A 26,106-nucleotide genomic window follows, 5' to 3' on the forward strand; every position below is an offset into this window, starting at 1 on the left:
AAATGCCCACTTTAAGTCCCTATAAGGCCCTCATGTTGGTTTAGATGGGACTAAAAAGGACTTTTTTAAGTCCCCTACACTAATAAGTCCCTGTAAACAAACACCCATTATTTCCACAGCCAGCCATAACCAAAAAGAAAAAAAATGGCCCTTAGCACCTGGAATCAATTGCCATAAACTATAGGATCTTCTTTCAAATTCTGTAGATACAAATAGTTAAAATATGTCATTTTTTGGCGACGTTTGTGTGACTTCTAGTTTTTCTGCCGAGAAAGCACTGAGTGGGGACATCATTGGCTAACCATCTACGTATCTGTCATCAACCAAACGACATGGAACTTACCATGCCATGCATATTCACATTACAAACGGAACATCAGTCCGTCATCTACAGAGACGAACGTTAGCAGCTGTCGTAACCATTTTCTGTCAAACGTCTCGCATAGACACTATCAGCCATACAGAGCCTACGGTTCTGAAAAGAAAACATACAAAACCCACATACAAGATACAACAATGCTTGGACTGTGTAATCCACGACCAACAAGATCTCAGCTGCTTTGGCTCTCCGCTCCTTGACCTCCTCCAACTGATGAGAGTATATCTTCTGAATCGACAACCACCTAATAAATACCATGCAAACAAAATAAAGTCAGCACCGAATATGGCTAGAACTGGAGGCACCTTACTCAAGATGCACTAACTTGCTGCAGGTGGTTCATCAGGGCTCCATGTAGCAACTTCTTGAGCCTATCACACTGATCAGCACTGTGGCCAAAACTTTGCATCTCTTCAAGCTGACACCAAAACCTCTCGACAGTGGTGTACGGGAACCAGGCGGCCGACATCTTTTTGCGGTGCAGCACGTCCATCGGTCTCTGGAAAAAGAGAGATTCCAAAGGGCTTAAATTTCTACATATACTCATTAAGGTCTTGTATTTAGATATTTCGGGTCATCAATCCATTACCGATGAAGCAAAAGAATCCAGGTACTCCACCAACAAGCTGGCTGCTTCTGTGTGCCGGCCATAATTTGTATATAGTCGAAATAATGCAGCTGGATCTGCCTCTTTGCCAGACATTCCCCATGAAATCATCCTATTTCCACCCTTGGTGGTCTAAAGACACAATGAGCAAAACAAACCGATGGTCACAAGTGTCAAACAATAAAGTCAACCAAACTAATGGGCTATACAACAGGAAGTCACCTTGAACATCTGAATCAGCCAAAGAGGTAGCTCAATCTCAGGATCAGTGTAAAGAAGTGTTTCAGCAACAATGACAGGCAGCCTCGGATGCAAATCTTTATATTTATCCTGCACAATGAGGACGCAAGTAAAATAACTGTAATATGTGCAGTTCATGGACAAGCTACATTCATACTTTTATTTACTAGCACGAAAGGCTTGGCCTAGTTTCAGGGAGAACATATAGGCAAGTTTCAGCAGTACAGCGATAGGTTAAGCAGGTGTCAGTTTATTTTCTCCAAAATCAAAGAATTTCAGTATGTCACATTTTCCAGTTATGATTGCTGACAGAACAATTACCAACCAACAATGGTGGTTAGTAGGTGGAAACAAGGTCAGGTGGTGGTCTGTTGTGTCAATGCAGCAGCACAAAAGTAGTACTTTTCATTTTGCTGTTGTGATCATTGTTACCAGGATACCAGGTTAACCTGGCCAATGAACGGGGTCACAGAAAGCAGCAATCTCTGAGACACTAATTTTAAATGAGGAATTTGACGCCAATGAATCCAAGTGGATGACCCAGTTACTGAACTATAGGGGTACTAAGTGTATCTAAAAAATAAAGGATAAACGAAACGAAAGAAGAATGTTCTCACCTTCTAGGAAAAGTAATGGAAGTAAAATGAAATAAGATTAAGAAAAGGAGAATAATCTTGCAGCTGGGCTTGCTTGGCCCAATTTCTCTTCCCTCCACAACACAACAGACCCAGACTGCTCCCTGCTCCCTGCTACCCAACAAAACCGCTGCACGGCACCAGGCAGCAACCACCCCAGTCTGATGTTGCTGCCGTGCCAGTTAAGGCCTGGATGGTCGAGGTCATGTGACCATTCCAGATATGCAGCTACGGCAACAACTTGAGCAACGGTGACAACTAACAGACTTATATCTCTTCCTCCCAATCATCCTGTCCACTCTGACAGGGATACATTGCGGCAGAAATCTAGAGTGCCATTGACCCATGCCATGACACAGGAAGCACGGATCAGGGTCGTGGGTCGCAGCATCGAATAAAGATGCCGGTGACTTTGGTTATGACTGCTCTCAGTGGTCAACAACAAAATAAACTTCCACGTAATACTTAGGAGGTTTACTTAACCTAGTATGGGATGAAGCCCATTTCTTTTGAAAAAATCACTTTAGTTGTACAAAATAAAACACAGGCAGAACAAAAATACACATACCAAATATAGTTCAAGAGTTTCCCACTGGCAACTTCCCTGCACTTGATGGGCCACAGCAATAGTCTTGCTATTGCCATCCCATCCATCATCCTCGGAAGAAGGCAGAAGTAGCAGCTGTTGAGTGTCAGTCAAATTTCTCCTGTAATAAGTTGAAAAGTATTTTTTTTCCTTAGTATACAGCAGTTACTATAATCTATACTCATACATGGCCGATTAGATGGAAAGTTAAAAACCAGAAGAAAAAATACAGTTAAACGCACCCTGAGTTGCCTACTCTGTTTGGGCAGCATTGCTGTGCAATAGCTGCAAAGACACGCTCCAATTCTCTATCATAGAAAAGTACAAACAACATCAACAGTCAGATTAGTTCACAGACGTAAAAGTGATGAACAAGAATTTATACAAGTAAAAGGCCAAGGGAAAAGAAGGTTATGTATCAGAGTACCAATCCACCTTTTCATTCCTGACTCCTTCCAAAATTTCAGCACGATGGTGAATGCCAGGTCATACAAATTCTCATTTACAAGAATGTCAGTCAAGGCTTCGATAGAATAGCTTTCTGCAGTACCACAAAAATGAATTGGCCACAGCTTGTTTAAATATTGATCTTCAAGATTGATAAATGTGTGTGTGATTAGTTGGGCACGTACCAGAAAATTTGGATTTAGAATTTACAGTACTAAGCATATAAAGTGCTTCTGTTAGTGTGTACTCCTTTTCAAGAATTTCAATGTCAACACAAAACTGCAATGTAGAGAGTTCTGAATCTGTGCCAAAAGCAGCTGTATACAGGAAACAAAGTTTAATCAAGCACATTGTTGTTGACAGGTATGAACTAAACAGGAATTGAGAGCTTAAGTCAACATACAGTTCTCCATCAAAAGATTACGAGGCTTTTTGCTTGGCGAAATTTGATCATCAGCTTCACAAATCGAATCGAGCCAGGCACATGAGGGTTCAACAAGCTGCAACGAGTTGATAGCAGTAGACAAAGCATGCAACTTCTCTTGTAATACGTGAGTGAGTTGGCGGCCTCCACCTGCTTCCCCCTCTCTACTCAATCTAACAAAATACCTGTACATGCATCCAGCTGCCTTCCTCCAATTGTTCCTATAAGCTTCAAATGAATAAAGGACTTTGTATAGATTTGGTTTAGAAGATAGATCTGAGCGCTCAGCCTGGCAAACAAAAAACAAACAAATGACAGTCTGTGCTAGACAAACATATGTTGTGGTTAAAATGGTAATTATACGCACCAACCTTCCAGAAGAGCTCTTGCTCCACCTTTTCCACCAAACCAGTGAACGGTATCTCACCATTGCAAATGACCTTGATTAGACAAATCCAAAATAAGATATGATTGCACCAAATGTCAGAACAGGATGTGGCACACAGTTCGGTGTACTCAAATGTGCAATAACCAACCTACAAGCCTTATAGCACATATACATGGATGGCTGGTTAACAGCTGTAATGTACATTAATGGGTGTATATGGACATCAGGCAGAAGAAGTGGTTAATTTTATTCACCAGGTGCAAGGAAGAATAAAGGTAAACAAACAATGAAACAATGTCAAACCTTAGTCTCGCCAAGCTCACAAAGAACTATGATGAAACGCCTCAAGCAGACATACTTGCTATCATCATCTGGATTTGAGATTATAGCACAATATGCATCACGGAAGTTTTTCAAATCTAAGCTGTACTTGAATACATTGGCCCATAGCCGTCCTTTAATCATCGCTGTAGTCTCTGGGAGATCCTCGACTTCACTTCCATTGTCCAAATCAACAATGCTATCAACTTGTTCAAGAGCAGCGAGAGCAAACTGGCATGCTCCCTCCCTCATTGAGTTTTGCTCAAAAATTTGCATTGCCCACTCATAGTAATGAAGCCTCCATAAAGAAATAGACCTGCACTCCCCTGGAAAATCCAATAAAAAGTCAGGATATGGTTGAAATGGATTTACACTGCATGCAAGGTCAGGAAAATGAAGTCACCGGAAATTTGAAACCCTGTTTCTGAAGAGAACTTCTTCAGCGCCTTCGGAGCTTCTTGCCCAGATGCAGCTCTGTTATTCTCCCCAAGCACGACATTAACACCATAGAATTAATTAGTCAATGGCCCAATACAGCACAAGATATTAGAAATGTGAAAGAGATAAAACCAGATACACATATATATTTAAGCATTTTGCTCATGATGATTTTTTGCCTTTTCTCCACGGTTTCCTTCTTGAATTTTGGATTCCCATCCCTCCCCTCAAAAGCCCCCCAAAAAATTGCTGCAATTTTTATCACAAGGGTGATCCTAGCCATGATATTTGATCTAATGGGAGAAACTAATAGTTGGTGCTGCCTCAGTTCTACATTAATTTACCAGCTCCATAAGATACTGCATAGTACTCCCTCTGTAAACTAAGACCTTTTAGATCACTATAAAGTAGTGATCTAAAAGGTCTTATAGAAGTTTACAGAGGGAGTAACTCACAACCAAGAACATCACAACTTCACAAGTAATAAAGATTTCCTCGTAGTATTGAACATATATCATCATGAAACATGTGCCCTTCGGAAATCTATTCACGGGTCCACAGAGAAAATGCCCTAAGAAGTAGCATAGCAGAAGGTAGTACCTAAAGAAACATCTGATTGCTTCCTGAACCTTGGATTCTCTCAAAACAATGTTTGCTTCATCATGTGCAAGCATCAAAAGGCAAAATCCACTGAGATGTAGGCGAGCCAAACATGCAATATCAGTATCCTGATCAGTTTGGGATGCTCTCGCATAGCCCAAGTATGTTTCAAGAATGCCCAGCAGATTCTTATGTAGAGAGAAAATCATAGAAAGATAAATTAGCATTAACATCACGACAGATTAAATATATCAAATGACTTTCAGGACCACAAGCAGAAAAAATAATACCTGAGCAGCTTCATATTGACCATGTCGGATGAGAACTGCTGCCAGATTTATTGTGGAACCCAAGAAGCTGTCTACACGGTCAACACTATTTCTGCACATAATCGAACTGCTAAACCTCCTGACCAAGTTGATCACCTCGGTTGGACTAGGAAAACAAGGTGACAGATCATCCCCTTCCGCAGATTTAGGAAAATCAAGCAAACAAGCCAATGTAAAATCAGAGGAGCCAAGCTTTCTGTGCAAAGACAGCTCATCGGCTATACCTGTCAAGATAAGCAAAAACAATAGTTTCTTAACTCGAAATTACATAAAAAATGTGCCCGACTACACATATTTACAACATATGTATAGACTGCAATACAAGTTGAAGATGAAAACTGTAACCTACTTGCAGAATGTACAGTGCCTCTACTGGCAGAAAATAATTAAGAGCTAGCCCCTTTGCAAGCAAAAAGATAGAACAAAATACCTACTTAAATGATTAGACAAAATCACCTAATACATACTCCCTCTGTTCCTAAATATAAGTCTTTTTAGTGATTCCAATACTGACTACATACGAAGCAAAATGAGTGAATCTAAACTCTAAAATACGTCTATATACATCTGTATGTAGTCCTTACTAAATCTCTAAAAAGACTTGTATTTAGAAACGGAGGTAGTATTTTCTTAGCCATCTATCTGCAAGGTTTATGCTCCAAGTCATCTCATCATATTCCAGTTACTAATATGGAATTATAAATGTTAGGTTGAACCGTTGAAGGCGTATTACAACACAATAAGGTTTTGATCGTTAGTTTAAGATTTGCAGGGAGTTACATGCTTAATAGTGTAGTAGTGGCATTAAAAAGGTAGAATGTGTTAGCAGTAACTATGTCTTTTCTGCATATATAAATTTGTGATTAACCAAAAGCAGAACATTGCTCTCCATCGAGTTAAAACATGGCACCCTCGTCCTCAATTTTGATCTACAGTCACACAGACATGGATAACAATTCATTCTTTAGATGGATAAAAGAAACAATTTTCTGATCACTTGCAAAGGCAATACATAGTAGGTTAATTGGCTTTGCAGTCTTCTAATGCAGAGTCCTCAATAGCAATAAAGGCTAGGGTGTGCATTGTCCCATTAAACACAGCCACTATACCCTGAACCTTACACATATGCCATTTTTCACTTTAGAATAAATCCAAATGGCATACCCATAGTCCTTTTACATGTACTTCTTATGAAATTATTTTGTCATAAAAGAGCAAAATGGAATACTCATGATTGTGGAAAAGCCACTGATAAAAAAAATCACCACGTTAAACAAAGTGTAAGAACACAACTGTTCCTTTTAGGCAACTCTTACCTAGCTGGAGGGAAGAAAGTTGATAGCTGAAATCCTCGATGGTTGGTGGTGTGGTTGGCGAAATTCCCACAAAATGGAGAACGATCCACCGTCCCAATATGTCTTGAATCATTGGAAACAACTGCAGTTTGATTCTAGCAGCATCGCTTTGCAGCAAGGAGACCTGATTTAAAATTTACCTTATCAAAGGTTGCTCACATTCTTAATAGCTTGTGCTCTGCTTGATTTGTACTTCAACAACACAGAGACCAACAGATCCAAGAAATTAAGTGCTCATAGTCTCAGTAACAAAATCTATTCAAGAACAGATGACTTTTCGGATATGGCAAGAGTGTCCAAGAAGCAATTTTAACCGATACTCTTTTTGTATGAACATGCAAGCAAAACAATTTAAATTCATATATTGTGAAAATGTGTTTAATGATAATCAAAGTAACTATTTCTATATTGCTAGTCAAAGTTGGACAAGTTGATTGCATGCTTTGTAAAACATCGTCTATTCCTGAATTGAGGTAGTATATATCTCCATACTATAAACGGCAGTCAATTGAGTACTTAGCGGAGGTTGTTGTTTTGTGATATGAAGACTAGTTGCAGAGGTGGCAAAGTTGAAAGCCGCATATGTACAGCAGACAGAAATGTTGAGACCCTAAAAAGATAGCATACCTGCCCACCGACACCAACCAAATAACTGAGGAACAGAAATAGATCAAAAGCAGCCTCAAACATGGTTCTTGCAACCTGTGAAGTAGCCTGAACCACTAAGGCAGAATTTACATTACAAAGTCTTCTCAATTCAAACTCTTGTATAGTGACCTTTGTGTCCAAACACTTCATGAACTTATCAATCACATCAAATACAGCCGACCAGGATGTGGATCTTGATTGCAACTTATGGAAAGATAGTAGCATCTCAACAGAAAACTTCCTTTGGCTTTTGTGAGCCGTCTGCCTTCTTTCTACATAAGCATCCGTTCCAAGCAATGTAATGAGGGGCGACGAAGATTGAGGACTGAACCCACTCTCTAGAATCTTTAATATCTGAGAAGTAACTTCATCTGGTGATATAACAGAACTGATGAGGGACTCGTAATATATTGCAGCAGAAGATCTCCCAAGCAAATGGTTTATATGGCCCATGCACCTGAGAACTTCAATAAGGGTTTCACCGTCAGTATCATTCGATAATTTCATCCCGAGGCCAATGAAATTTCCCAAGTCATCAGAGGAACCTGATATGTTAAGCTAGTGAGTATCCCCTCATAAATGATGAGTTGAAATTTCAGTAAGAGATGTCAAATGCTAGGGCAGAAACATACCATAAATAAGTTGCTCCACACCCTCCAGACAACGGAAGAGAGAAAATGAACCCTTTCTAATTAAACCAAACACTTCACTGTTCGTATCAAGAAGCAGCCCATATGGCCTATTATTCCAGCACCAGTTGTGGAGATACCGTGCAGAAAACTTCTTCCAGTGATAAACAGTAGAACTTGCAACCTGTGAACTTCCCTACATAAAAAAGGTGATTATGGAAATTCAGCTATACGCTACAATCAGAAATTAGGAGGCCTAAATGAAAAAATAGAAAAATAGAGTACCTCTTGTTCTATAATGGATAATATTTCTTTCCGTAGCCCACTAGTTGTAAGCGACTGAAACTCAGAATCAGATAGAAACCTTTTGTACTCCAATAAGGTTTCGCGGAGAGCAGAACAGTGGTTCACTCCTGGTTGCAGCAGCCTCCGCAGAAACATGGATGAGATAAAACTGAAACTATGCTCCTACAGGTACCAAAGAAAATTACATGGCTAAAGAACATTGGAGACCTCCGCATAGGCATATATCACAAAAGAGGCAAGGTAAATACAAGAAAGAACACTACATAGCCAAAGAATACTGAAGTCTTATGGTATAGATCAAAATACTCTAGCCATGTGAATATGCCATATCAATCTATGACATAATCCGAGAAGACAAATTCAAAACTTGCTAAAAAAAATGACGAATTGCCACATGAGTTCAACTTGTCATGGTTGATAGTAGATAGATTTTTTAGCCATTGTCAAAATACAGAAATTGTAACAGTTTGAGTGCATAACTAAAAGGTAAGGAAATACATAAATTGCCTGTAAATCTGTGACTCTAAAGAAAAGGTTTAATAGTTGAGACTGTTTGTGATGTTTGGGAATCTCTTGGGAGCAACTAGAACTCTCAGGAAACTCTGGAGTTACTACAAAATTGACATGCACTGGGAATTATTGCAATTTAATAGAGTACAGCACAAGAAAACCTAACAAAATAATGCAAAAAAAGAAGCCCAAAGTTGAAACTGAAGAAGCCATTACCATAATTGCTAAGTTTAAGAAAGAACTGTATCAGCACATGCCAGATTATATAAGAACTATGAATAAACTTAAGGGAATTACATTTACCTTCATAGATGAGAATACTGAATCAGCAGTCCAAACCAAATCGTCCAATGCACTCTCAGAACTTTGGAACATTTGCTCACTGATAGCGTCTTCTTGTAGCACATATGAACATATTTCCTCGCTGATCAATGTCATTTGAAGAAGCAATTCTTTAGTTCATGAGGCGATAATGCAGAATAACCACCAGTTGAAGGATTAAAAGGGGTTAGTGTGACAGCAGACTTACCTATCAGAGTTATACTGCACTATTTCATAGAGCATTGGTCCAACTTCTTTAAGTATCCAAAGCTTTTCCGTGCTTATTTTCAAATCAACGATCTTTCCCTGAGTAAAAGGCAGTATCCATCAACAGGTGAGAAATATTAGCTCCACCGAGCTTCTAACATAATCGCTGAACTACGATAAGTTGCTACAAGCCATTCTACACTAGTTGGTTGCTAAACTCGGGAAGCATATTTCAATAATATAAGGAACCATAATGCAATAAAATTGTCTTTCAGGAAACATATACATTTTAAACTCCACAGTACCAGGATTGACAAGTCCTGAGCTGAATCTCCTGCTGATTTTAAATAGAACTCAAATTTACTGATGCCAATGCCAATAATAAATATAAAACAGGAACTATGGACGCACGAAGGTGATTCCTAGACAGGTACAAGCTACTAAATGCAGGCTTATCTCCTACTTCTCTTTTATTTTCTGTTGGAGGGTGTATCTGTGTGCGCATTAAGCAGATTTGATTGACTGCAGAGGTTATTCAATAGTGAGCGAGGAAATTCCTCCATAGACCATATGGGTGGTAAATAACTACAAATGGAGAGTGCACACTGCACAGCATGAAATAGAAGCTTCCAGTTTTAGTGCTGTCAAAGTCCTAATGCAATTTCCTCGTATATTTTAGAAGGCGGGAACCGAGAAGACCAAATCATCTTAAGGAATATCACGACGAGTGATGCTTTTGAGTACCTCTAGCAAAGGTACAGCAGAAACCGAAGGTTCAGGAGACAACAAGAATCTTTCGCCAGCACCAAAACTGAAGGCATATACACCAATATGATCACAAGCTGGAACCTTTACAATTTCAAAATGCAAACAGTCAGCTACTTCCAGCAACACTGACGAGAGAAATCAATAGTTTCCATCGCATTATGTCATGTGGTCACAACCCACAATCGGCAAAAAGAGAATCATAGTGACTAACATAAGCATGCAAAAATAGCAAAAATCAAACATTCAAACTGAAGGTCATGGCCCCAGATTCCTTTAATGTGTCGCATCTAGCCATAGAATGCTGGCATGACGAGGTGTATCTATTATATCAGATATCTACTGCCAGAAGTGCGACAGTTTACCAAAAGGAAAATAATAATTTCATGGAAACAAAGAAAAATGTTAGCATGCTACTATTGCTAGACATCCAGGTGTAATAATCCATAACAAATAAACTGCGAGCAAAACATATTTAACTACAGGAATCATATTCTCCCACCACTTACTGCCTTTCGGCATTAAGAACTCCACCTCACACAGCAAAATTTAAGCAAAAATCACCATCAACATATCCTCCTGATTCCTCCATGACCTCGATAAATCTTAAACCCCTATTTGCTGATTTACTCCAACTACAAGTATCAGTGGGCGACTCATGAAGCAGGATGTCTTAGTTCAGAGGTATATGGGCGCACAGTGAGCATGCCAGATAGACCAACTTCAACTCACATTGTGCCTAGAACACTATATTGCCATTTTAAACAGGATTGGTTCTATAACCTAGTGTTTTGTTTTGCTTTCATTTTTATATATCAAATGGGAAGTACAGCAATAGAACTTGTGCATTGTAGACAAGCTAGTAAATGCAGCCCAGACATCAATATGTGTGCATACCATAGTCCCTTGGTGCAGAACAGCCAAGGATATCAGCTCTTGATCATCATCAGCCTCACCAACCCATAGCCTAGAGGGTTGCCCTGAAGATAAAGAAAAAGGATTCAATTGAAAGGCACTACTCAACAACAAAAGATTCAGATATCCATGCAAGCAAAGTTTAAAACATGTCCTGTTTGTTTGAACGCAATTATGCCAAAATAAAACAGATAATTGCAGAAGCAGCTGCTATAATGTGAGGCAGTAAGAATTAAGAAAGCACACTGACATTGATTCAGAGGACTATTACAGACAAGCCCCACATGATAGCTACTGTCTTCCCCCTTTTTCCCTCATGGTACTTATTTTCCTCCATCATGTAGAAATGGCATGCAGCTCACTAAAATAAAAATGAAGACTATGCTAGCATCACCAGTAATTACCACTTGGACAACTACTAGGATATACTTTAGTAGAACAGCTGCAGATAACCAACCATTTGTTCCCAAATCCCAAGGAATAGACCTGTGCATGCCATGGCAGCAGCTTGTGGATCAGATGCAACTTAAGAAGAGTGACTTCAATACTATAGCAGCAACTGACTTCAGAGTCTAGGTTGTGGCTTACATATGCATTACGGTAGCATTACATGAAACGTATATAATGCAAATGAACACTAAGAACGAAATCTTTCAAGAAACCATAATACCATAAATGACACCTCAGCAGAAGAAATTTGATCTTTCACGCAATAAATAAAGTCGGCACAGATATTACCTTCAAAATCATCCAAGTGAACGTTATAATTAACAAGTTTCGTCTGACTAGAAATATCCCAGACACGCAAACTTCCATCCAGATGAAGAACAAATAACAACTCCCTCTCATTTACAGTAGCTGTGTCAATATCTTGTACAGGCCCCAGAGCCTTTGTTCTGTTGAAGAAAATAGGCATACATTACACAAACTGATAAGCAAAAGAAAGTGTGACATGATCTGTTGATCTACTGGACAAGTTCTGACAGTGCACAGCATGAAGTATCAACAGTACACCAATCTTCTGCTAGGGCTACTACGGTATGATAGCTTCTAAAAAAACTATTTAGCTCTGGGCGAAGCCGATGGAACAACAAATGAAGATGACACATTTTCCAGCCGCAATTTGGGTGGAGCTCAGTTGCAGACTTTTTGTTCTTGCTGTTTGGTGGACAAATAAGCACGCACCTCGACATGAGAGTCCACAAACGCCCGATTCCAGCATCATCACGGAGCTCATTAGAGAAACCTGGAGCGGAATATAACATACCAGTTACAAAACCTTGGTGAGAGCAATAGAAGGTATAACCTTCATCTATAACTCATTAAATATGAATAAGCATACAGCCATTTTTTCAATTGAAATCAGAAAACTTGCCTGGTGAACTAGGAGCTAATTTGCCAAGACTGTAACAGCAGATTGACCCATCTTGCCGCCCAATTACTAGACATCCTGGCTTCGCTTTAACAGCTGTAACCTTAGCACTCTGTATGTGGGTTTGAAGATTAAATCCAACTATGTCATTTTGAGACAGTATTGAACCAGATACATAGGAAAATGGGCTGCGCAAGTTGCACAGAATAGCAACTCCAGAAATAGTGAGCACATATAGCAGATATACAGACTCGCCTCGCCTGGCACCCTGCATTACCATGGAAGAGATTGAGTCTATTGTGTATTGATGTTCTAGATTGACATAAGATATCATAGTTCATAGAACTAACCTCACTTTCACACATAAAAGCGAATGGACATAGCGCCTCCTGGAATACCAAACGCAGCCCAGAGCTTGGGAACTCCTTCAAAGCACAGAGTTCAATGACCTCTAGCACATTTTGGTGTTCTTCGTGAATCCTCCTGTAAATACAGAAACCATCTTCTTCCTTTAGAAAAATGAAATCCACCAGTGAAGCTTTCAGATTAGCATCATTTTCCTGGTCTTTTTAGCCAGTTTATCTATATTAAGAAGCACTTCACCAGGAAGCCAAAATAACATCATGGCTGGTGGCTCTCAAAAATTCTTCAAGGGGTACAGTTCAACACAATCTATCAGAAAAAGGATTTATCTTCGATTGCTTTGTCAGATTGTACATATAAATCACTTTGGTTAGGGTATCAAACTATCAGGACATGACCATTTCTTAGATTAAACATTTCTGCACTAATTTCTTATTGTTATGGTCTACCAGAGCGACAGTGTCACCATGTCATCGCCATGCTGATTTGATGTACATTACCAATACAGTGTGTCAGGCTAGGCCTCCACTAGACCACTACGATATTGATGGTACAAAGCTCTATAATTAAATTGACACAAACAAATGCAATGGCAATTTCATAAACAAGTCTGCCTCTTCGGTGGAGCTACCACAAACCTAGGGTTTCTCTACGCATGGCAACAACCACACGAACATGGACGTGCAATGCAGTTCTCAGTCCTAACAAAACCTACGAACTGAGCACAATCCCTCTTAGCTAAAAGCTTCACGACGCCCAGGTAGCACAAACGAACCACCCAGTCAAACGGAACAAAACAAAAAATGGGGGGGGGGAAGCCCGATACAGCACGAGGCGGCGGGGCGAAAGTGGTAGCACGCACCAGGCGAGGTAGCGTTGGGAGTCGCGGCCGGAGGACACGACGTGGCACCCCGAGGCGGCGCGCGGGGGCACGGAGACGAATGGGTCGGCGGGGCTCGCCGGCGCTGGGGAGGGGGGTGAGGGGACCGTGAGGTCGATCCACCGCAGCTTGTCCGAGCCCGTGATGGGGACCTCGGTGCCCGCTATCCTGCAGGAGGTAGAGGTCGCGGTGGCCATGGCGGCCTCGCCGTCGGCGGCGGCGGCGGCGAGAAGGAGGCCGGGAGGGTTTTGGTCGGGGAGTGTGGGTTTTGGGCGGCGACGATGTGGGGAAAAGCTCGGACAAATTTGAGAGCCTGGGAGTTGGGGGCCTTGAGGTAGGTGGTGATGGCAAGTTGGGCTTCCGACTTTACGGTCCCTTTAGTCTTTCAGCTATTCTGGCCCGTTTGTGTATATTTATTTGGTTATAATATATCACTTTCAAAGGGAATTTGTAGGATTAAATTTATTTCATTTTTAGTGTCTAAAAGTAAAAGAGCCCTTGTGATGTAGGGTGGAACCCTAGGGGCCGATCTTTCACGATTTGGAGGGGAATTTGTAGGATTAGATTTATTTCATTTTTAGTGTCTAAAAGTAAAAGAGCCCTTGTGATGTAGGGTGGAACCCTAGGGGCCGATCTTTCATGATTTGGAGGGGAATTTCCGAAGAACACGATAAATACACAAGGGAAAACACGAGGGAAACGAGGGGGAAACACTCAAACCAACGAGATTCGATTACACGTGTGCTAGATCCAAGTACACAAGGAGAGATACATGATCCAAATCCAACAAAAGACGATACAAACGATAGATAGTTCTTCCCAATCCGTGAGAAGATGGGGGCTTGAATCCACGAGGGGATCTTCCCTAGACGGGGTCTTGAATCCACTTGGGGGATCTTCTCCTATGAGGCATCGGTCTCGAAAGGGAGTAGTGTCAAGTGGATGAGCAATGCTCTATCTCCAAAACGAGCTAAACCAATGCTAACCCTAAAATGGTGGTGGAGGAGGAGTATATATAGTCTAGGGGGCGAAGGGGTACATGGGCTTCGGTCCTTTCACTGTGTGCAAACAGGGCCGGATGTCCGGGCGTCGGGCCGGATGTCTGGGCCTTCGAGGGGGCCGGATGTCCGGGCCATGGGGTCGGATGTCTAGGGCCAGTTGGTCAGGTCTCGGGTATGTTCTGTGATGGAGGGCCAGATTTTTGGGGCTGGGCTGGATGTCCGGGCAGCTCGGGCCGGATGTCTGGGGCCTGGCCGGATGTCCGGGCCTTGTAGCTTTGACTGTTGGGCTGCGGCTGCGGTTGATGCTCCAGGGGCCGAGTGTCCGGGGTTGGGGCTGGATCTCCGGGTCCTGGGAGCTGTCTTCGGTCCCTTTCGTCGTTCCTCTTCATCCTTGTACTTGGGGACTTGTCCATCTTCGCGAGCATTCCCAAGAGGGTCTTCTTGGTACCTAAGCACACATAGCATTCCGGCTTTAGGTAGTATCCATGTCTCAAGTGTGTCATATGGAATGTCACTAAGGAGAGATGTCACCTCGGTTTCGAGAGCTCTAGATCGTGCGCGTGTCATCGGTCCTCTTGGCACTTGGTGAGACGATGGTAGGTCCATGGGGGTGACCATAGGATGCTCTGCATCACCATGCGTTACAACGGAAAAAATATATCACACCCCTAATTCAATAACCGTGACTGAAGACTGAGGGAGTCCTGGACTAAGGGGTCCTCGGACGTCCGGCCTGTTACCCATGGGCCGGACTGATGGGCTGTGAAGACACGAAGACCGAAGACTACACCCGTGTCCGGATGGGACTCTCCTTGGCGTGGAAGGCAAGCTTGGCGACCGGATATGTAGATTCCTTTCTTTGTAACCGACCTTGTGTAACCCTAGATCCTCCCGGTGTCTATATAAACCGGAGGACTTAGTCCGGAAAGGCAGATACTCATTACCATAGTCATACAGGCTAGACTTCTAGGGTTTAGCCATTACGATCTCATGGTAGATCAACTCTTGTAATACTCATATTCATCAAGATCAATCAAGCAGGAAGTAGGGTATTACCTCCGTAGAGAGGGCCCGAACCTGGGTAAACATCGTGTCCCCTGTCTCCTGTTACCATCGACCTTAGACGCATAGTTCGGGACCCCCTACCCGAGATCCGCCGGTTTTGACACCGACATTAGTGCTTTCATTGAGAGTTCCACTGTGCCGTCGACGAAAGGTTCGATGGCCCCTTCAATCGTTGATAGTGACGCTGTCCAAGGAGAAACCTTCCTTCCCAGACAGATCTTCGTGTTCGGCGGCTTCGTGCTGCGGGCCAACTCGTTTGGCCACCTGAAGCAGATCGATAGCTACGCCCCTGGTCATCAGGTCAGATTCGGGAGTTTGAACTATGTTGCTGACATCCGTGGAGATTTGATCTTCGCCGGATTCGAGACCGCGGTGACCGCTCCCAGTCACCCTGATGAACATGACCTAAATCTGTCGTCAGACCGCATCCAGGAGATAGCTCCTATGACCACTCCGGCCTTAGATCCAGAGCACACTGCGGCATCCAAGGATTGGAGGTTCAACCCCACCACGGAAGCCACAGATTCCCCAGCGTTGGAGCCGCACATGGACTTAACCTCACGCAATACTCGTGTCACCGGAACTCCGAACTCTTCTCCGGGTATAAGTTCCGAACCATGTGAGTCCGCAGATACCAAACTTGATCGCTTATCGATCTTCGAGTTCAGCGCCGCAGACATCTTCCAGCACTCGCCTTTGGGCGATGTGCTGAACTCATTGAAGAACTTGTCCTTGGCGGGGGACTCACAGCCGAACTATGTACGGTCCGAACTAGAGGCTGATGATGGGGAATTTTGCTTCCCACCCGCCACCCACTTCATAGCCATTGTCGAAGACTTAACCGACACGCTCGACTACGACTCCGAAGACATCCACGGTATGGACGACGATGCCGGAGAAGAGGAGGCCCAGAACCCACCGTTCACATGGCGATTGACGGCCACTTCCTCATACGACGTATACATGGTGGATACACCAAAAGATAATAGCGGTGATGACAAGGAAAACCCAGAGAAGAGTGACCCTCCTAAGAAACAACCAAAGCGCCGGCGTCAACGGCGCCACTCTAAATCGCGCCGCAGCAGAGACAGCAACACCGGCACAGGAGACGACAACACTCCGGATGGTGCCGAAGACACAGAAGAACCCGATAAACAAACTACCGAATAGGACAATCGGGAATCAGGGCATGTCAGCCCCGACGAACAGGCCATAGAAGAAGACTCGGAGGACGGTAGTTACCGTCTGCCCTCCAAGGAGGAGGTGAGCCTCGGCAACGAAGACTTCATCATGCCTGAGGAGCCTCTAGAGCAGGAGCGCTTTAAGCTTCAGCTATTAGCCACGGCGAGGAGCCTGAAAAAGAAGCAGCAGCAGCTTCAAGCTGATCAAGACCTGCTCAATGACAGATGGACCGATGTCCTGGCAGCCGAGGAATACGGCCTTAAACTCCCAACCAAAAGTTACCCAAAGCGCAGATTACTACCTCAGTTCGACGATGAGGCGCCAGACCCCGCACCAGCATCACGCAATACGGCCGATCGGCCACCGCGCGGTCGGGATAAAACGGCAACCCAAGCCGAAAACCAAACTGTCCCACCCCGCCATAAAGGCAGGGATAAGACAGCTGGGGGCTATACATATGACCTCCGTCAAGACCTGAACAGTAGAGCAAAACATACAAGATCAATCTACGGATCGCGAGGACGCGCCTTGACGCGCGAGGACGGCTATCTATTCGGGCGTGACAAACCCAGTTACGCCCGGGCCAAAAACTGCAAACGGACTCCGTCAGAGCTACGTCCCGATGCGGCCCGATATAGAGGCGCCGCACACCCTCTTTGCTTCACCGACGAAGTAATGGACCACGAATTCCCAAAAGGGTTTAAACCCGTAAACATCGAATCATACGATGGAACAACCGATCCCACGGTATGGATCGAGGATTTTATTCTCCACATCCACATGGCCCGCGGGGATGACCTTCACGCCATCAAATACCTCCCACTAAAACTTAAAGGACCAGCCCGGCACTGGCTAAACAGTCTGCCCGAGGATTCTATTGGCAGCTGGGAGGACCTGGAAGAAGCTTTCCTCGACAACTTCCAAGGTACATATGTTCGGCCACCAGATGCCGATGACTTAAGTCACATAGTTCAACAGCCCGGGGAGTCAGCCAGGAAGTTCTGGACTAGGTTCCTAACTAAAAAGAACCAGATTGTCGACTGTCCGGATGCCGAAGCCCTAGCGGCCTTTAAACATAGCATCCGTGACGAATGGCTCGCCCGCCACCTCGGCCAAGAAAAGCCAAAATCTATGGCAGCCCTCACGGCACCATGACCCGCTTTTGTGTGGGTGAGGATAGTTGGTTGGCTCGTAGCAAAAACACGGCCAACGAGGCAGGCCCCTCTGAGGTTAAGAACAGTAACGGCAAGCTCCGACGTAACAGACACAAACGCCGAAGCAATAATGATAATACCGACGACACTACAGTCAACGTCAGATTCAGCGGCTCCAAGTCTAGCCAGCGGAAGAAACCGTACAAGAGAAACAATCAGGGACCATCCAGCCTGGACCGCATACTCGACCGCCCGTGCCAGATACATGGCACCCCAGACAAACCAGCCAATCATACCAACAGAGATTGTTGGGTTTTTAAACAGGCCGACAAATTAAATGCCGAGAACAGGGAAAAGGGATCACAAAGCAAGGACGACGACGAGGAGCCCCGGCAACCGAACACAGGGGGACAGAAGAAGTTTCCCCCTCAAGTGAAAACAGTGAACATGATATATGTTACACACATCCCCAAAAGGGAGCGCAAACGCGCACTAAGGGACGTCTATGCGATAGAGCCAGTCGCCCCAAAATTCAATCCATGGTCGTCATTCCTGATCACCTTTGATCGTCGGGATCACCCGACTAGTATCCGTCATGGCGGTTCAGCTGCACTAGTCCTGGACCCAATCATTGACGGATTTCACCTGACATGCATCCTTATGGACGGAGGTAGCAGCCTCAACCGCTCTATCAGGATACAGTGCGGAAAATGGGCATCAATCCATCACGGATCAAGCCCACAAAGACTACCTTCAAAGGAGTCATACCAGGTGTCGAGGCCCGCTATACGGGCTCAATCACACTAGAAGTCATCTTCGGGTCTTTGGACAACTTCCGAAGTGAGGAGTTAATCCTCGACATCGTCCCCTTCCGCAGCGGCTATCACGCACTGCTCGGACGAACTGCATTTGCCCGATTTAATTCAGTACCACACTATGCTTATCTTAAGCTCAAGATGCCCAGTCCACGTGGCGTCATAACGGTCAATGGAAATACGGAACGCTCCCTCCGTACAGAAGAGCACACGGTTGCCTTAGCAGCAGAAGTACAGAGCGGCCTTCTCAAGCAGAACTTAATTCGGCTGCCGAGCCCACGGACACCGTTAAGAGGGTCTGAACTACCCTGCAGCGGGACAGCTCGGCTCGTCAGGAGCTCGACTAGCAATCCGGCCTCCGTCCTAGTCCCGATCAAGTGGTGGCATTCGTGCCGCGCGTACATAACTACGCGCCCAAAATCCCATGGGCATCGACGGAGGCATAGTTAGCTTGTAATCCATAGATGGCTCAACCGACATCGGATACACACATCCTTTCACTTTTTACCTGTTTCCTTTTCAGGTCTCAATTCTACAGGCCCCATCCGGCGGTCGGGTCATCGGCCCTCTTGAAGGATAAACACACCAAAGCGGCGAGAAACGCAGACACATGGGGGACTTTCTAGGTGATTCCGTGTAACGCCCCGAGACCGACGCTCCGATTGCCTTCCTTGTTTTGCGAGTCAGCTGTGTTTTATTTGTATGTTGCATTCATCATCGCATCATTTGCATTGCATCGGCACTACGTTGCCGTCATGTTTTAAAAATTTGCATTCGTTCGTAGTTGCCGCGTTCCCCTTGTCTTCGTTGACCGTTCCGAGACCAACTGTGTTTTCGGTTCTTTCTTGTCAAACCAACTAACCTCTCTCGTCAGCCCGCGATCCCCTCCGGCGCGTCCGAAAGTTGTCCCGTACCCGACCAGGTTTGTTGTTACCGTTGGATTCGGATCATCCCCAATCATCTATAAAACATCACCGTTTTCTTCATTGGACTTCCTAAACTATATTTTCTCAGCCGTCCGATTTTAATCAGATGATCCAAAATACCCCTTTCTTTCCCTATATAAAGACCCCTAATCTAAATATGGAAAACCCTAACTTCTAGGGAGATGTCCCATCCATCCTCCTCGCCGCCGCCACTCCTCTTTTGTCTCCTCCCACCTCGGGTTCTTCCCCGATCCAAATCCTCCCTCGTTTTCTTCACTGGACCAATCCCGCAGCGCTCCTCCTTCTCCTGCACGAGCCATGCCTCGTCCCTGGCCTCCTCCTCGCCTCGCGTCCGAAGACCAGCGCCGCCGCCGGCAACCACCAGGTCGCCACGCCCTGCCTTCTCTTCATTTACCCCCTGCTTCTCTCCCTCTCAACCTCTCTAATCTCTCTCGCCTCTCCCTTCTCTAGCAGGAACCCGAAGCCATGGATGCTCGCGTCCCTGAGCTTGCAGCGCCATCGCCTGGAGTTTCTCAGCCGGAGGCCTTCACCTCGTCCGCGTCGCCGGCGTCCATCCCCGCCTGAATCTCGCGACCTCTCTGAACCCTGCGACCGCTGCATCGTCTCTACTTCGAACACGTCTCTGTCAGCAACAAGAGGTCGTCGTTGCCCCGGAGCTCCACTGTTGCCGTCCCCGACCTGCCTCGGTCCATCGGGAATCCATTCTCGTCCTCCTCCGCGCCGGAAACGGAAAGCACCGACCGGATATGCTCGTCCTCGCCGTCCCTTGCACTCGTCGAGTCCCGCCGTTGACTGCTGCAGCAAGGAGCCGCCGCCGCCGAGTTCGCCTGCCGCGGCCGCTGCTTCCCCTACTTAGCAGCAGGTCGGGATCGAGCGCGCCGGCACGCCCGCGTTGACCTCCGCATCCGGCCATGCCGCCGGTAAGCCCTGCCTCCGTCGCCTCGCCAAGTTCCGCTGCTGGCGCCTCCTGCACCGCGCCGCCCCTCCCCAAGCCCTCATCTCCGGGCTCCCCTGCAAGTTCTACTGCCGCCTGCTTCCTCTCGTGCGAGACCGAGACGAACGAGCGCTTCCTCCTGCTCGATTCGCCCGTGCCCGTTGACCCGTCGTCCTCCACGTGGCCCGCCAGCCAAGCCGCGCCAAGGCCCACTCTGCGTCCAGCCCAGCTCCACCAGCGACCCAAGGCCCTCTGGTGAGCCTCAGCCCAGCCACTGTTCGCCCATGTGCACGATGGCCCAGTCAGTTTCGGCCCAGTGTTGTTTTTTCTCTGTCTGCGATTTTTGCCTATTAATGCTGAGAAAACAGATTTGCAGAAAAACCCCTCATGTTCATGCATATAATAACTCATCAACCGTGCATCGGATTAAAATGATTTAAATATGTAAAATGTTTAGAATTCTGTCTAGTTTCTCAATATGCTGCTCTCATCCATGTTTAAAATGTTTAAACTTGCTGTTGGTTTAATTTGCTCAAATGCCATGTTAAAATGCTTTATTTCATAACTAAATAACCGTAACTCGGATCTAAATAAACTATATATGTAACTTGCTTGGAAAAATGCCTAGTTTAACATGGTGCACTTTATTTTGCTGTTTAACTACATTAAAATTGTGTTTAGGGCAGAACAGTACCAAATTCAAAATATGCATTTGAGGATTTTCCGGAATTGTTATTTGTGGTTCCGGCCTCATTTAAACTTGCCTAAATAGTTAGTTTACTTATGTTTCACCTCTTGCCATGTTTAACAACATTTAATATTGTTGGGCACATAAACAAGAGAGAACTAAATAATTGATGTGGTATATCTTCAATATGCAACTCGTGGCATATTGAGCTCCACTGAATTTGTAGTATTGTTTGTTGCATTTTGCCATGCCATGCTTCATTTAAACCGGACATGCATCATACTTGTTTGTGCATCATGCCATGTGTATGTGGTGGTTGTTTACTATGTTGTTTGTTTCTTTCCGGGTTGCTTCTCTCGTTAGCTTCGGTTTCGTTCCGGAGTTGTGAGGATTCGTTCGACTACGTCCGATTGTCTTCTTCATGGACTCGATTCTTCTTCCTTGCGGGATCTCAGGCAAGATGACCATACCCTCGAAATCACTTCTATCTTTGCTTGCTAGTTGTTCGCCCTATTGCTATGCCGCGTTACCTACCACTTGTTGTATCATGCCTCCCAAATTGCCATGAAACCACCTCTAACCTTTGTCACCCTTCCTAGCAAACCGTTGTTTGGCTATGTTACCGCTTTTGCTCGGCCCCTCTTATAGCGTTGTTAGTTGCAGGTGAAGATGAAGTTTGTTCCATGTTAGAACATGGATATGTTGGGATATCACAATATCTCTTATTTAATTAATGCATCTATATACTTGGTAAAGGGTGGAAGGCTCGGCCTTATGCCTGGTGTTTTGTTCCACTCTTGCCGCCCTAGTTTCCGTCATACCGGTGTTATGTTCCTTGATTTTGCGTTCCTAACACAGTTGGGTGATTTATGGGACCCCCTTGACAGTTCGCTTTGAATAAAACTCTTCCAGCAAGGCCCAACCTTGGTTTTACATTTGCCTCACCTAGCCTTTTTCCCTTGGGAGTCGCGCTCTCGAGGGTCATCTTTATTTACCCCCCCGGGCCAGTGCTCCTTCGAGTGTTGGTCCAACCTGTCAGTCGCCGGTGGCCACCAGGGGCAACTCTGGTCTGGCCTACCGGAAGCTTGGACAATCCGGTGTGCCCTGAGAACGAGATATGTGCAGCTCCTATCAGGATTTGTCGGCACATTCGGGCGGCTTTGCTGGTTTTGTTTTACCATCGTCGAAATGTCTTGTAACCGGGATTCCGAGACTGATCGGGTCTTCCCGGGAGAAGGAATATCCTTCGTTGACCGTGAGAGCTTATAATGGGCTAAGTTGGGACACCCCTGCAGGGTATTATCTTTCGAAAGCCGTGCCCGCGGTTATGTGGCAGATGGGAATTTGTTAATATCCGGTTGTAGAGAACTTGACACTTGACCTTAATTAAAACGCATCAACCGCGTGTGTAGCCGTGATGGTCTCTTCTCGGCGGAGTCCGGGAAGTGAACACGGTTTCTGGGTTATGTTTGACGTAAGTAGGAGTTCAGGATCACTTCTTGATCATTGCTAGTTCACGACCGTTCCGTTGCTTCTCTTCTCGCTCTCATTTGCGTATGTTAGCCACCATATATGCTTAGTGCTTGCTGCAGCTCCACCTCATTACCCATCCTTTCCTATAAGCTTAAATAGTCTTGATCTCGCGGGTGTGAGATTGCTGAGTCCTCGTGACTCACAGATACTTCCAAAACAGTTGCAGGTGCCGATGATACCAGTGCAGATGACGCAACTGAGCTCAAGTGGGAGCTCGATGAAGATCTTGTTCGTTGTGTTGTTTCTTTTCTGTTGATCAGTAGTGGAGCCCAGTTGGGACGATCAGGGATCTAGCAGTTGGGTTGTCTTCTTTTCTTTTGGTTCCGTAGTCGGACCTATGTGTGTACTCTGAATGATGTATGATTTATTTATGTATTGTGTGAAGTGGCGATTGTAAGCCAACTCTTTATCCCATTCTTGTTCATTACATGGGATTGTGTGAAGATGACCCTTCTTGCGACAAAACCACAATGCGGTTATGCCTCTAAGTCGTGCCTCGACACGTGGGAGATATAGCCGCATCGTGGGCGTTACAAGTTGGTAATCAGAGCCATCCCCGACTTAGGAGCCCCCTGCTTGATCGAATCGCTGACGTTGTTGAGTCTAGAACAAAAATGTTTTGAGTCTTAGGATTATATATATCGGAGAGTAGGATTCTTTTTACTCCTCAGTCCCTTCGTCGCTCTGGTGAGGCCTCCTGACGTAGAAGTTTTGATTCTTCTCTCCTCAAATTTCACTAAAAAATTTTAGGATCACGCGGGTATCTTGGAATCGTTCCGATGGTTTTGTGACGAGAACATTGTTCTTGGTGCCTCCTGACATTTAGGGGTTGTGGCAGTGTCCCGGGGAGTTGAGCTCCGAGGTGTTGTCGTCACAATTTTATCGTTGCAGTTCTGGAATACCTGAGTTTCGCCGACATCGAAATCTCTTTTATGCAGTTGTTGGTGAGATCACCTCGACGCCACCCAGTACTGGGGCGGGAGTTCGGGAGTATTGCCATAACTCGTATAACGGATGCTTTTCGAAGGTTGAGGTAAATGATTTCCGAAGGTTTCTTGGTTATGTGTTGACGGATGGATACAGCTGGATCTAGGTATTGTTAGTTTGGGTGATATATTTTGTGTCCCCTGTATCCCCAACACCTGATTGCATAACCAGAAAGTTTCGGGAGTTTATAAGTGGGAATTCAAGTAGCTCCTAGGATATCTTTCCGACAGATGCATGATATGAGATTGGGGTTCGACGTCTAGTGGTCCGCCTTTCCACGGTTGGTTTTACAGTGGTCTCGTAGTGTCTTAAAGAGTCCTTGGCTATGCCGACTCGGGGACGCTTCGTATGTCATGTGCACTGCCTTGTACATGATGGTGTTGTACGATCGAGCCCGTGTGGGCCCCACCACGAAAACTTCGGACGAAATCTCTATCATATGTTTGTTCCGGCTTATTTTGCAAGCCAATCCTTTGTTTTTGTTTTCTTTTGTGGTATTCGAGTTGCTTCGAAGTCAAGTGTTGATTCCATACCTTCCTAAGCGGTGTTCTCATATTGCTATGTGAATACTAATCCTTCTTGATCATCGAGTTTTCCATCTTAATTCTTTTCCAACCGGTGTGCTTCTCTTCAAGTGGATCCGATCATTTCAACATTCGCGAGATCAAGTCTCAGTTCTCGGCAACGATGTTTATTCCATCTGCCCCAAGTTGCCTTTATTTTCCCGCCCTCCCACCCTCTTTCTTCAAGGACTCAGATTTCTTAATCAAGTATCCTTTTTATTGATGCGAAGTCTCTTCATTCTTTTCTTTCAATGTTCGTATCCAGTGTTTTCCCATGAAGATACTAACGGAGCTTCAAGTTTATTATTCTTCGTTTTTTTTCTTCTCCGGTGGACTAAATTCAAGCCTTCAATGTTGGTCACATTCCTTTCCTTGTTTCAAATGTTTTCTCATGCCGGTATATCTCTTAATCATTCCCCGCTTGCTATTCAATTGTTCCGGAGTGCTGAAGATATCTCTGAAGATTCGTGTTTCCACTCCACATCAATTCTAACTATTTCGAGGTTGTTACCTCATTCAAGCCATTTAATTCAACCGGTGCAATCTCCTTTTCAAGTAATCATTTCAACGGTGTTTCTTTTGAGTGGGCCCTAACCCACAGGTCTTTTCCCAGGATCTTACCTGACTCATCTAATTTTCCCGGAGCTATTGCCAAATTCATTTCAAAGTTTGACGTAAGAATGAGTCATCATTAGTCAAATGTCTTTCTCCAAGATCTTTCAAATTCTTTTCATCGTTGGTTCAACCTTTCTAATTTTCATTCCAGAGTGCCTCAACAATTCATGGTGGTGTTTCTTATCATCATTCTCAACATTTGAAGACCGAAGAAGAGTTTTTCCTCAAAATCTTATCCGTTCTTTCAGAGATTCATGGTTCTAGATTGATGCCATCCTCTCATAATTGTTTTCGATTGTGAGAATTCTTTTCTTACCCATCTGGAGCATTTCAGAGTTGTTTTCATTTCTTGATCATCCAAAGGCCATCTTTTCAGAAGATTTCTTCGTTCTAAGTTTTCAGTTTCGTTCTCCAATTATTCTAAATTGATGTCTCTTCGTTCATCTCCATATTCTCCCGGTGCATCATTCAAATATCCTCTAATCAATTCGTGATCTCTTTGTTCTCATATATTTATATTCCGTCAAGTATCTTTATTCATTTTTCTAAATCTTCTCGGTGAATTGTGCCTTTGCTACTTTCATTTTCAATTCTTACGGTGGTTCGTTCAAGATTTCTCTTCCTTCGTTATCATATCAATTTATTCGTTGTTTCTATTCTACCGATGGTTCGATGAAGACCTTCCCAAGTTTGCGCAATATCTATCTTAATCCTTTCTATGAGAATAAGCAGTTTGTCAGATCCGTTGCTTGTCATCAATTTAATTGATGAAGGATAAGCATAATGTAATTCTTATTCTTGTTTCCTCCAAGTGATTAATTCCTTCTTCCGGAGTCCGTTCATGATATCAAATTCTTGATTTCAATTGTTCATCTTTCTTTCCGGAGCTCCAAGTTATTTCAATTATATCATTTCAAAGCTCCATCTAAATCATTGCAAGGCTTCTCCCGGAGTTCT

At 44.5% G+C, this 26,106-nt stretch overlaps 1 protein-coding gene across 1 annotated transcript; it reads right to left on the minus strand.

Moving 5' to 3' along the window:
* Positions 1-293: 293 nt before the first annotated feature.
* LOC123143753 (nuclear pore complex protein NUP160) lies at positions 294-14,000 on the minus strand. Its single transcript, XM_044562726.1, has 27 exons — positions 13,648-14,000; positions 12,773-12,905; positions 12,426-12,690; positions 12,236-12,296; positions 11,789-11,946; positions 11,033-11,115; positions 10,115-10,219; positions 9,372-9,469; positions 9,146-9,266; positions 8,312-8,494; positions 8,030-8,222; positions 7,377-7,942; positions 6,711-6,873; positions 5,356-5,618; positions 5,066-5,253; positions 4,431-4,501; positions 4,010-4,353; positions 3,690-3,758; positions 3,298-3,607; positions 3,080-3,211; positions 2,883-2,988; positions 2,690-2,755; positions 2,430-2,568; positions 1,209-1,316; positions 969-1,118; positions 705-878; positions 294-623 (listed from the first exon to the last, which is right to left on the minus strand). The coding sequence occupies exons 1-27, from the start codon at positions 13,860-13,862 to the stop codon at positions 552-554; spliced, it is 4,536 nt and encodes a 1,511-aa protein (XP_044418661.1). The 5' UTR covers positions 13,863-14,000; the 3' UTR covers positions 294-551.
* Positions 14,001-26,106: the final 12,106 nt, after the last annotated feature.

This window comes from Triticum aestivum, chromosome 6D, assembly GCF_018294505.1.
Source record: "Triticum aestivum cultivar Chinese Spring chromosome 6D, IWGSC CS RefSeq v2.1, whole genome shotgun sequence".
In the NCBI taxonomy this organism is placed as follows: Eukaryota; Viridiplantae; Streptophyta; class Magnoliopsida; order Poales; family Poaceae; genus Triticum; species Triticum aestivum.

Coding starts and splice junctions, on each gene's coding strand:
- LOC123143753 (XM_044562726.1), bottom strand. CDS start 13,862: ATGGCCACCGCGACCTCTACCTCCTGCAGGATAGCGGGCACCGAGGTC. Junction 10,220..11,032: donor TTCTGCACCAAGGGACTATG/GTATGCACACAT, acceptor GAAATTGTAAAG/GTTCCAGCTTGTGATCATAT. Junction 4,502..5,065: donor GCAATCAGATGTTTCTTTAG/GTACTACCTTCT, acceptor GGAGAATAACAG/AGCTGCATCTGGGCAAGAAG.